General features: G+C 38.6%; 1 protein-coding gene across 1 annotated transcript; it reads left to right on the top strand.

Moving 5' to 3' along the window:
- The first annotated feature begins 7,333 nt into the window (after positions 1 to 7,333).
- LOC307024762 (uncharacterized protein) lies at positions 7,334 to 10,225 on the top strand. Its single transcript, XM_079659153.1, has 3 exons — positions 7,334 to 8,463; positions 8,576 to 8,858; positions 8,959 to 10,225. Exons 1-3 carry the CDS (start codon positions 8,090 to 8,092, stop codon positions 9,610 to 9,612), a joined length of 1,311 nt encoding a protein of 436 aa, XP_079515279.1. The 5' UTR covers positions 7,334 to 8,089; the 3' UTR covers positions 9,613 to 10,225.
- Positions 10,226 to 12,856: the final 2,631 nt, after the last annotated feature.

The following is a 12,856-nucleotide window of genomic DNA, read 5'->3' as shown; positions in this document are numbered from 1 at the left end:
GAATTTGAGGGGTGGCATACCCTGGCAGAAGTATATGCTGATTTAATCGCAGTCATATCAATCAATGTTAACTTGGAAAGCCACAATATTAATGTGGGGGAAATTCTGCAGTGGGAGTCACCGACTCATGAAGGAGACACGGGAAGAGCAGGAGCTTTAATGTCAAACACTGATGGTTTATTTAGGAGCTTCGGCCAGAGAATTCACATCACAAGTCCAAGAGCCAGAGGTTCTGACTTCACGGTAGAGTTGCCACGTCAAATCTGAAGAACTCTAGCCCAGACCCATGTATTTAGCTAGTTCAGAGAGAACAATCAACATGCTGCATAACAAGATAGAATCATAACACCTCTATCAGCTGACGCTAACAGGCAGGAACAGGGAGACAGAACACTGAGAGCACAGCAGCTAGGGTTACAGGTACCTGTGCTCAGTCAGGACAGTTTCAACTGATAAACTGCGTCAAAGTTATGGACCTTGGAAAATATTTACCCAACAATTAATATTTTAACTCAATGACATTAGGTGACATTAGTGTGGCACATCAGTAAAGCCTTAAATAGAAGTATATAAGGTGGCAGACATAATTTAATGAATTTTAACTGAACAATAACTGAATAAGTTTGTCTCACTCTTAGAACAGCAGGAGTACCAAATCTATGCAGACTGCTGCAATAACTACATTAATTAACTGTCATCTATGTTTGTCTGAATTAATATGATACTATTAACAATCATATTATTCCTAACAGCTGTCAATCACTGTTATGATTCACATTCAGTGTTATTATTAAATAAACTATATATTTTTGGAGGAGTTAATGATGAATGTTCCTCAAGATACTTGCTCACCCTCCTTCAAATTTGAAAGACAAGTTACTATCATATATCAAAAGAATCAAAAGAACAGTTCAGCGCCCCACAACTTCATTGCAAACAGTTACAACCTTGACTTTACATCAGAAAGAACAAACATTAAAGAAGTGACTAACTGCATCAGTTAGGGTTAAAAAAAAACGTGTATTCAGCTAAAACACATCGCTGCAGTTATTATCCAGTGGAATTACCGGCCTAGTTAGATCAAAGTGGTTACTTTATTTTGGCTGGGCAGTGTAGTTTTACACACCGTCTTATTTGACTTTCTCAGGACTTAAAACTGTTTTTGGGGGCAGACCCCCTCAAAGAAGAACAATTGTATACACACGTAAGGTCATCATCTTAACAGTTTTTTATGCTCATGGAGTCATCCGTGTGCAGAGCATCAAGTTGGCATGCCTATAACAGCTGAATGCGGCGATTACCATTTGTTCAGCAAAACGCCTCACAAACTGATTAAGATCCAAAGCTTTAGTGCGTTTTGATTCAATGCTGAGTACAGCCAAACTTGACAGTCTCTTCTCTGTCATAGTAGACCGCAAATACCTCATTCCTTCCGTCTACTTGGATACGAATGCTTCTCGTTTGGCGCCGTGCCGAAATGAAATCGCCGGTAATCATATTTCCACGCTGGCACTAGGGCCGGGGGAGGGGTTAAAAGGCTCGCGTCTTGTGCTGCATTCACTTGCACTGGGAAATTAGAGATTTTCTCTCATAAATGTCCGATGAGCTACAACTTTTCTTTCAAAACAAAGCTGCCAACTGGGGTGGTAACTAGGGTGGCAAGGCATTTTTCTGAGGTGGTGGCTGCCACCCCGTGGAACCGCCACTGGGCTGCTGTGATCACCAAGAAGAAATCCTCACCAGTTTATAGGTCTGGTATCTTCTTTGGTACGTTTAATTCCTACCTCATTCCGTTAGAAAGGAGTGTGGTGAAAGACATTTCACCACACTCCTTTGATATTAGTTTAACAAAGGAGATTAAGACTGGAGTTTATACTTTCAGGGTCTAGGGATATAGCAGTATAGTGGAGGAAGTAAAACCCAAGGGAGACAGGATATCAGTCTCAGGCAGACATGGGGACATCGCAGAACAGGTATCTTTCAAATGGGTAACTTGTACCGAGCCTGCACATATGGAAGGCAAGGCAAGGCAAGGCAAGTTTATTTATATAGCACTTTTCAACACAAGGCAATTCAAAGTGCTTTACAAAAAATGAAAGACATTAAGAAAATGGCATTTAAAACTGGAAAATCAGGGCCAGTGAGTGTGTTGGGACATAATATTTATGTTTGAAAGGGTTTAAAACAAGTCTTTAATATGGGTGTTACATTTCAAGACATGCTGAAGTGTATTTGGCAATTCACTCATTGAAAGCTAAATGAAAACAAGAGAATATTTTCTTTTAAAAAAGGAAAAAGGTCATTTTGAACAGCCATGATGTATATTTCCCTAAGGAGACAACTGCCACTTATCTAAGACCTGATCTTGTGTTTTTGTAAAAAATAAATGTTATAGTCAAAAGCATTGCTTTATAAAGGAGAGGAGGAGATACGTGGCTGAAAACCCAGTCATCCCAATGGAGTTTGGCTGTAGTTTTTATTTGTTTTAATTTTGACTGATTATAGATCTAAGAGGGTGAAGCCAAAAGGCAGGAAGTGAATAACATGGCCAACTCTGCAGCCAGATCCAGTGATTGTCTGAGGTTTAGAATAAGGGTGAAAGACAAAAATAGGTAAGTAAAAACATATAACGTGTATGTGCTCTGCAATGTGTTTGGTGTTTTGCTTGCTGAGATGTCTGCTTGATTTGTTTGGTGGATTGAGTGGCATGCTGCTGATGACTAAATGCTAGCATGGCAGGCTGTTGGACCAACATGTACCTGTGTTGTTGGCTAATTGTGAAAACAAAAGTGTATGCTAATGATGTTTGACATAAGTGTTTGGTTTATTGATTGACAAGCTGAGGTGTCTGTACAACATTGTTTGCTCATTAGGCATGCTAGTTAGCCAGACATGTTGGTCGCCTTACAAGTTTTTTCCTTGCCAAAAATAAGATAGCTGAGGGTTATTATTTCTCCTTGTTTGTTTGACTTTCAGTGTTTAGCAGAAAATGGTCTTGACATTATAGACCTCTTTTTGATTTTGTTTAGTCTGCGGGTGCTGGTAGAGATGGTGGATGGTTCATGGACCATGCATGAAGGGACTTTATGAATATTTGTTGTAGGCCCAACTCAAGAAGCACCAGGTATTGAGATGACGCCCACCTCCTGATGACCCTTTTGACCCACATGTACTCTTAAGCTTACAGAACAATCATTTGTATACCATTTTCCTTTATTTTGTAAGACTGGTTAAGGGTCATAATTCAATCTTGGGCTTCCATAGAAACTTTTTTCCAACATTTGACACATACAGAGGTTAAAGCATTTAAACAAAACCATATGCATGTCTTTCTCTTTGGGTAAAGAACACCGTTACATCTGTGTATAATTGACACATAGCATATGTGGATATTGATGAGTGTTACGTCCCAACTAGGGGAAGAGGAATGCAACACACACCAGTATGTAATTGGTATTAATTATAAGCGTTTATTTAAAACAGCTGTAAACAAAATGGCAGGCAAGCAGCCTGAAACAAACAAAAGGGCCAAAAGGGCACCGGTTGACAAATAACCAAACAAAAGGAGGACTCTAAGAAAGGAGTCTAAAGACATACAGGGAAAATAAATACTATACTACATAGCCGTGGGAACATGTTTCAAATGGGGGGTGCTGTGGGGATCACATCCTCTAGGGGGGTCAGGGTGGAAGATTTCTTTTCAACATTATAAAGTAAAATGCTTCAATCTGGTGCACTTTGAGCTGAATTGCCAGAGACTAGATCTAAGGGGTACATCTCTAAACACCCATATCGAAAAGATCGGTTTACATTTTAATAATCAAATAAGTATGTGGACATAACCAATAACCTAACATAGCCAATAACAAGTAAATGTAACTTATTTTATTTTTGTTGTTAATTTATTTCTTATTTTACCAGTTAACATTTATTTATTTATGTATATTCTTTAATCTCTCCAGATTTAAACAATATTTCTGGTTTACTGTCCTATAGTATGCACTGGAATGATTTCAAACTTGTTTTTATTTATCCCAATAATTATAAAAGGTGTGCCTTGGGAATATTTGTTTACATAAATTGTTAACAAACCGTTTGAGACCCTCTGAGATAACTTAGACTAAAGTGAACTATCTAAACACTCAGTCCTTTACCTCACTGAGCCTCTCAGTCCGTCTGGAGAGGACTCTCCCTCCACTTCTTTTATCCGTTAGCGCAGCAGAAGCTAACAAAAATCCCCGCCGGTATCTCTCTCGCTCTCTCTCTCTGTGTGTGAGCTGCGGGCGCCTGATAAGCCAACATCCCCCACTTTCATCGCACAGGGCAAATGGAAACTGTAACCGGGGTGAAAAGGGTGTTATCTTTACTTAATTATGAATGTTGTTACATCAGGGCTGAAAATTCGTTTTTTGTATTATATTTCCATTTAATCTTGTGGACGTGCAGATTCCCTGTCCTCCATCAGGGGGTGCTGCAGCACCCTCAGCACCCCTACTTCCCACGGCCCTGCTATACTAAATAAAGAACGAAACAAAACCTCACTCTAAAAGTGGTACAACTAACACAGAGAATCTATACAAAAACACAGCTAAACTAAAGGCAACCGTCACAGAATCCTAACTACTCTAAACACTAACTAAGCTACTCTAACTAACCACACAAGTTTAACCCCAGAACACAGAGCAAGTAGCGAGAGGCATCTGTCCAGCTACAGAGCCTCCAGAATGATGATTGTCCCCAAGCTTTGTAATAATCTCCAGCAGGTGTGCGCCGGCTGTGCGCTGCGATTGGAGTGCGTCGGGCCCGGTGTGCTCCAATCGCAATCTTCAGGGGCGGACCAGGAGATGGCAGCCAATGCCGGGAGGGCAACCGCACAGCTCATTTACATAGAACACACAGCTGAAAACACTCAGACGACCAGGAAGGCAGCAGCCGTAACAATGAGAAACTATTGACCTTTTTGTAAGACCTGTTTAAGTAGAAAATATAGCCAGAAAATACATGTTAGTGTGAGTTTTTGTTGTGTTCGTGTCTCAGCCAACTGACCTGTTATTTTCAATATAAAAGGTTATGAAGGCCTACAGCCTTGCAGCTTTTAACCTTTTTGCTCTTCAGGAGAATTATTCATGAATCACAAAAGCCACTCTTCTTTGTTACAGTTTTTCTCAATCGCTAAACCCACTATTTAGAATCAAAATTAATTTCTTCAAAACAAGAACATAGCCATCTAAACAGAAACACACTTGCCATAACTCTGAATATATTTTGCAAAATGCACTTACATGACCAAAACTGAAAATACTGGTCACAAAAAAGAATAAGTCGATCGAAACAGAACAAATTGTCCTCTAATGAGACAAATGTGTTTTCATAACTGAAACTCCGGTCACCATAATAACCCATTCTACCATAGCAATATACATTTCTTGCAAAGTGCTCTAAGGCACTCAAAACTAAAAATACCCCTTCCAAAACCAGATACCTTCTCCAAAAACAAACATTTGTCAGCTCATGAGAAGACTATTTGAACAGTCATTACTAAGTGGCACACTAAATACTGACTACAATCATCAATACACAAACCTCAAGCTATCGATATTGGAAACTGAACGGAAAACTGACAAGTTGGGAGAAACAAACTTACATATAGGAAAAACAGTGTGTTACTGTAACTATGTCATTGTTTTTATTACTCATTTTCAGTAGAGCACCGTAACAGAAACAAAAGATGAATAGCAATACACTGGAAAAAAAATGATGTAAATCAGCAGTAAAGCAGACAATGAGATCTATATAGCTTTACTGATCTGCTCTTTGCCGTCTGTCTGGCCACATAGCCTCATCTACGTCACAGCGTATGTCTTCCCTTGCAAGGCAGCGTGGGAAATATCTCCTTGCGTGTCGACACCACCCTTGACAAACATCTTACTGAAGTGAGGGAGGTCTTTTATAGGATTCTCACTAATTACAATTACTATAGGAAATTCATTGATGTCAGCTGTGAGCAATTCATTTACATGGAAGTGAAGTACTCAATTCACCCCAATACAAAAAAAAACATTTCTCAATGTGCAAAAAGGAAAAGACCACAATTACTGACTGTAAAAATGTTGTATCAGCTATAGCTAATCCTCCCCATATGAACATCTCAAAGAGCTATGCAAGTCATATCAACACTATTATAGCTTTACCGGCACCATTAAAAAATATATTTTAAGTACAGTCATGCAAATTCTATCATGTAAATGTTTTCAATGTAACATCATTACTGTAAGGTATACAGTACATTCCATGGAGTTACCTTTTTCAATGGGGTGATTGACTGATAACAAGTGTTAATATTTTGCACATCAAGTGTCAATTAGTGTAGCTATGGTCTAAGTTTATGAGGAAGTGTTATCCACTGTGAGAAGATTATTTTTGTTTTGTAGACATGAGTTACACAAAAGATTTTTGATCTTTGTGTAGAGAATTGTAACTTCAGTTAGAGAATTGTGTGATCTGTTTTGCAAAACACTGCTTAGCATCTGCATTTTGTGTGATATCAATGATAAATGATATACTGTTATAGAGAAATGGTTTTCTGTTTCGATGGCTGTGCTGTTGGTTTGATGAAAGGAATTTTGATTCTAAATAGTGGGTCTAGCGATTGAGAAAAACTGTAATGTGTAATTTGGATTATATAATTGCTCAAATGCATTATAATACACTCCAACGCTGATGGAGGGTCCCTTTTCTTTCTGTGAGGCGTAAATAGTCGCTCCTGAGAGGAAAATGAGGGCCGCTGGATAAAGATTGACGAGTACATTCAAGATAATTTGGAATACTGGTTTCATAAATAATGCATCATTCCAAAACATACATCTTCAGTGCTTGTCATCTATTTAACTTTGTGTTACGTTACATGTATAGCTAATGCTTAAAACTAAAACCATAAAAGAAAAATGATATTCAAATATTGATTACATTTTCGTGCAAATTACTGATTTGAATCCATTAGTATATAAAGTTAGATACATTGATTGGTATATATTTTGCACACAGCTCTTTCTTGTTCATATATTTTGTGAACATCATTGTGCTCAATATGTCCATGAACTTACCACAGATGTAAACATTGTGCTTTGAATTGCAGCTACATTTGGTGTTTTTGTTCTTCATGAATAACACGTTTAAATTCATTAGTAAGTTGCAGTACTCTTTATTCTCCTCTCTCTTTGCTGGGTCTGGTAACAGTTTTTCACTGATTGAACTTGCACCAGCCCTACATTTACTGTGATGAAACTATTATTGGAGTGGGTGGAAATTAAGCAGTTTAAGCTCAAAGGCATTACAGTTTTTCTCAATCGCTAAACCCACTATTTAGAATCAAAATTCCTTTCATCAAACCAACAGCACAGCCATCGAAACAGAAAACCATTTCTCTACAACAGTATACCATTTCTCATTGATATCACACAAAATGCAGATGCTAAGCAGTGTTTTGCAAAACAGATCACACAATTCTCGAACTGAAGTTACAATTCTCTACACAAAGATCAAAAATCTGTTGTGTAACTCATGTCTACAAAACAACAAATAATCTTCTCACAGTGGATAACACTTCCTCATAAACTTAGACCATAGCTACACTAATTGACACTTGATGTGCAAAATATTAACACTTGTTATCAGTCAATCAGCCCATTGAAAAAGGTAACTCCATGGAATGTACTGTATACCTTACAATAATGATGTTACATTGAAAACATTTACATGATAGAATTTGCATGACTGTACTTAAAATATTTTTTTAAATGGTGCCGGTAAAGCTATAATAGTGTTGATATGACTTGCATAGCTCTTTGAGATGTTCATATGGGGAGGATTAGCTATAGCTGATACAACATTTTTACAGTCAGTAATTGTGGTCTTTTCCTTTTTGCACATTGAGAAATGTTTTTTTTTGTATTGGGGTGAATTGAGTACTTCACTTCCATGTAAATGAATTGCTCACAGCTGACATCAATGAATTTCCTATAGTAATTGTAATTAGTGAGAATCCTATAAAAGACCTCCCTCACTTCAGTAAGATGTTTGTGTAAACAAAATGGCTGATCGAGTAGGTAGAGGAGCTCTGAGAGGAAGAAGGAACCCTGTTGTTCAGCGAGGAAGAGGGAGGGCTGATGTTCAGAGAGGAAGAGGGAGAGCTGATGTTCAGAGAGGAAGAGGGAGAGCTGATGTTCAGAGAGGAAGAGGGAACCCTCATGTTCAGAGAGGAAGAGGGAGGGCTGTACGTATTCGTGGTGGAAGAGTTGAAAGGGGACCAATGCGAACAGTAGTTTCGGACAACACCCGTGCAACTATTGTGGACCACGTCATAAACCATGGCATGTCCCTCAGTGAGGCTGGCCAAAGGGTTCAGCCCAATATACCGAGATCAACAGTGGCATCCATTATTAGGATCTTCAGGCACGAAAATAGGTAAGCTACTGTAACCCTTTTTTACAGCACTTCATGCATTTCTATTTTGATGTAGGTTTCGATCACTGTTTTTATATTACAGTACATAACATTCTCAAATATTTATTGATAGAACTGAAAGAGCACCCCGCTCTGGTGGCAGACGAAAGGCCTTTACTCCAGAACAAGAGTCTGCCATTGTTGATATGGTTGTGGCCAACAATGAAATCCGCTTAAGGGAGATTCAGGCCAGAATAATTGCAGACCAGGATGTCTTCAGTAACATTCAGTCTATAAGTGTTGCAACCATTGACCGGGTGTTAAAGAGGCAACACCTCAGAATGAAACAGATCTATAAGGTTCCTTTTGAACGCAACTCTGACCGTGTGAAGGAGTTAAGGCACCGGTATGTACAGGTAAGGACCTCAATCACACTGATGGCTTGCCTATATTTTTAGTATGTCTGACTGCTTACAGTAATGTAAAACGGTCCTCTGTTTGTTTCATTTTCTTTAGCGAATGATGGAGCTGGAAGGCAATGCATTACCACATGTTTTTGTATATGTGGATGAAGCAGGCTTCAACCTCTCCAAAGTGAGGAGACGTGGGAGGAACCTTATTGGGCAAAGAGCGACAGTCTTTGTTCCAGGCCAAAGGGGAGGAAACATAACATTGTGTGCGGCTATCTCGACACAAGGCGTCCTTGCTCACATCCCTTTAATGGGAGCATATAACACGCAACGTGTCCTTGCCTTCCTGGATGTCCTGTATGACGGACTTGTGCCACCAGAAGAGAGGGATCAAGTGAGGTCGGTTCACGTGGTCATATGGGACAATGTGGCATTCCACCACTCTCGTGACGTGAGGGCATGGTTTGAGGCTCATCCACACATGGCCATGGAGTTCCTCCCTCCATACTCCCCATTTCTAAACCCCATTGAGGAGTTCTTCTCTGCCTGGAGATGGAAGGTTTATGACCATCATCCTCATGACAGAATGCCCCTTTTGGACGCAATGAATGCTGGCTGTCGGGACATCTCTGCGGAATCCTGTCAAGGGTGGTGTCGACACGCAAGGAGATATTTCCCACGCTGCCTTGCAAGGGAAGACATACGCTGTGACGTAGATGAGGCTATGTGGCCAGACAGACGCCAAAGAGCAGATCAGTAAAGTTATATAGATCTCATTCTCTGCTTTACTGCTGATTTACATCATTTACCCATGTTATTTTTTTCCAGTGTATTGCTATTCGTCTTTTGTTTCTGTTACGGTGCTCTTCTTAAAATGAGACAATAAAAACAATGGCATAGTTACAGTAAGACTCTGTTTTTCCTATATGTAAGTTTGTTTCTCCCAACTTGTCAGTTTTCCGTTCAGTTTCCAATATCGATAGCTTGAGGTTTGTGTATTGATGATTGTAGTCAGTATTTAGTGTGCCACTTAGTAATGACTGTTCAAATAGTCTTCTCATGAGCTGACAAATGTTTGTTTTTGGAGAAGGTATCTGGTTTTGGAAGGGGTATTTTTAGTTTTGAGTGCCTTAGAGCACTTTGCAAGAAATGTATATTGTTATGGTAGAATGGGTTATTATGGTGACCGGAGTTTCAGTTATGAAAACACATTTGTCTCATTAGAGGACAATTTGTTCTGTTTCGATCGACTTATTCTTTTTTGTGACCAGTATTTTCAGTTTTGGTCATGTAAGTGCATTTTGCAAAAGATATTCAGAGTTATGGCAAGTGTGTTTCTGTTTAGATGGCTATGCTCTTGTTTTGAAGAAATGAATTTAGATTCTAAAAAGTGGGTTTAGCGATTGAGAAAAACTGTAATGCCTCCCTCATACAGCTGTGGCTGATTGGAAATAAGGACATGAACACATCATAATGTCCTTATACCCACTCATTAAAAAAGCTATTGGAAGAACAAGGGTGCTGGGTTTTTTACAGTTGTTTGTTGTTTAATGTGTCCAATGAGCTCTCAAGTGACTCATCAGGTAAACTGCTAAAAAGTGCTCTGAGATTGGACTGTTCATTTGGGAAAGAGAGGGGAGACAGCAGGAGCATGCTTACAGGAAACCAGAGATTGGTGGAAAGCATAAATGAGGCAGAATAGACTAAATAACCTGTTTCTGTGGGACCAAGAGAACTATATTACTGAAAAACTAATGATACCTGCCTGACATTTTATACATCTTAAATGACAATATTGCAAGGGAAACTTCTGCAGCAATGGAGAGTCGGGACTCAGAGAGACACGAGGAGAGTTGGAGCTTTGATGTCAAACACTGATGGTTTATTACGAGTATCGGCCGGAGGATTCACATCACAACTCACACAGCCAGAGGTTCTGACTGCACGGGAGAGTTGCCACGTCAATTCTGAAGAGCCTCTCTCTCGATAGACCTTTTAACTAGTTTACAGAGAGTAATCAACATATTTGAGATAGCCTAAACATCTGGGGGCACTGAATCATTTGTCTGACCCTTAATGGCCTCGAAGATTACACACCTTGGAGTCCACAAACACAAAGAAGGAAGTGTTCCAGCGTTCTCACAACCATAAACCATTTGTGGCCGAGAGTTGACCGGTCATAAGCTGGGAACAGCCCATCTCCTTAAGGGAGATAACAGACGTCAGGGTTGGTCATAAACGTCAAAGGACAAAAAGGTTAGATGCGTCTAGGTGTAAAGGATAATTATTCCCTAACAAATGTTATAGCTCAAAATTAAAGACTTGTTCTCCTGTGCTTTTGCAGACCACGTATAAGTCGTATCAGTCTTTGTTTTCTAAATTGGGGGTTTCTATTTTGTTGTGTTTTAAAATGTTTTTACATCGTGTATGAGAGTTTTTCAGTCTGTGGCTATAAGTATGGTTTTATTGTCTCGTTCTTTTACATTCGTTTTTTTTGTCCTATCGGTTTTGTCTAAATGTATTTATGCTGCTTTTTATACACTTTGGTCCACTCTGTTGTTTTTAAATGTGCTATTGAAATAAAGTTGGATTGGATTGAAAATGTTGCACAGTGATGAGGGACACTTTGATTGTTTTAATATGTACATCAGAAGGTTGTTTGTTACTTTTCTTACAAGCCTGACAACATCATCTGTGCTTGATTACTTATTTTACAAGAGTTAAGATTCTCGCATCTTTGATAAATGTACTGTATATATAAATGTGTTCTGTTTCTCAGGCCACTGTGTAAACTATATTTCCTCCTCTTGAACTAGTTGGGTTAGAACAACGATTTAAGTGGGCCCATTATGTAAGATGTTTTATGTAAACTGCTCAACACGTGATCATTTCAAATGTTTAGAAATATTTCCATTAGACTCCAAGAAAAAGTGGTCACCTTTTTTTAAGCATCTACCACAAGATGGTCTAGAAACTAAATAACAACTCATTTATTTTTTTAATGTAAAACTAGAGAGTTATGATGAATGAATAAATATTTGATTAATAAATGCATTGTGATGTGGTTTAATGGATCATTCAGTTCTTCATCATGTCAGTCTATTGATGACCAAAAGGCTGCTATCTGAACATTCACATTTTCTTAAAACATTGTTAAGATTACATCCAACAGAAAGGGCTCATTAGATGAGTTTGCAAAATGTTTTTGATGATTCAGTTGATGGAGCTGCTATGTTGTTAATTATTCGCCCTTCTGGTTTAATCCTATATAATAACTCCGCAGGGGACGAGGTTAATAAGGCTGCAAGGTGGGATCAGGGGACACGGTTAGTCAGCGAAACACTAATTGTTTTCACGTCAGCTTTGTTTGATTTTTCTACTTTCTTCTTTGACATAGAATGTGCTACAGAAATGAACACATTACCATTTCATATAGGTTTTTCACACCATACTCTCTTTTTAAATTGATAATCAGTAATCAACTTACTTATTATGTACACTCACATATCTTATGTGCTTATACTTTTATCAAAGAGGTTGGTGTTTCTTTTTGTTAGAATTCAATATTTTGGTATGTGCAAAACGTTTTTTGTTCATCTTGACAATCTCAGGTCAATGTCATCTTCTTACCTTCTTATGAAGAGATGATTGAGTTGAATAATACGTGAGTTAGGGGACCCCCTGAACTGAGATTGTTATAGTCAATTCATTCTTTACATGAACACTGAAAAATAAAACAGCCAGAGCTATGTGGTCCAGCGCTACCACCAAACACACTAGCAGCCGGTATACACTGACCAAATGTATAATATTGAATATTTAAATGTCACCATTATTTAAAAAAAAAAAATTAATATTACAGTTGAACTAATACAACACTAAAATCCTCTTTTCGTTTTTCTTTCAGAGAACTGTGAACTGAAATAGTATTCCCAAGACTGCGCTGTTTGGAAACACAGAGCAGCAGCTGTCAGATGTGCAGCACTTGCCATAAAAGATGGTTT

Source organism: Notothenia rossii (genome assembly GCF_949606895.1).
Source record: "Notothenia rossii genome assembly, chromosome: 11".
NCBI classification, from domain to species: Eukaryota; Metazoa; Chordata; class Actinopteri; order Perciformes; family Nototheniidae; genus Notothenia; species Notothenia rossii.
Note: the sequence above shows the minus strand (reverse complement) of the source record. Positions and strands in the feature narration are given on the sequence as shown.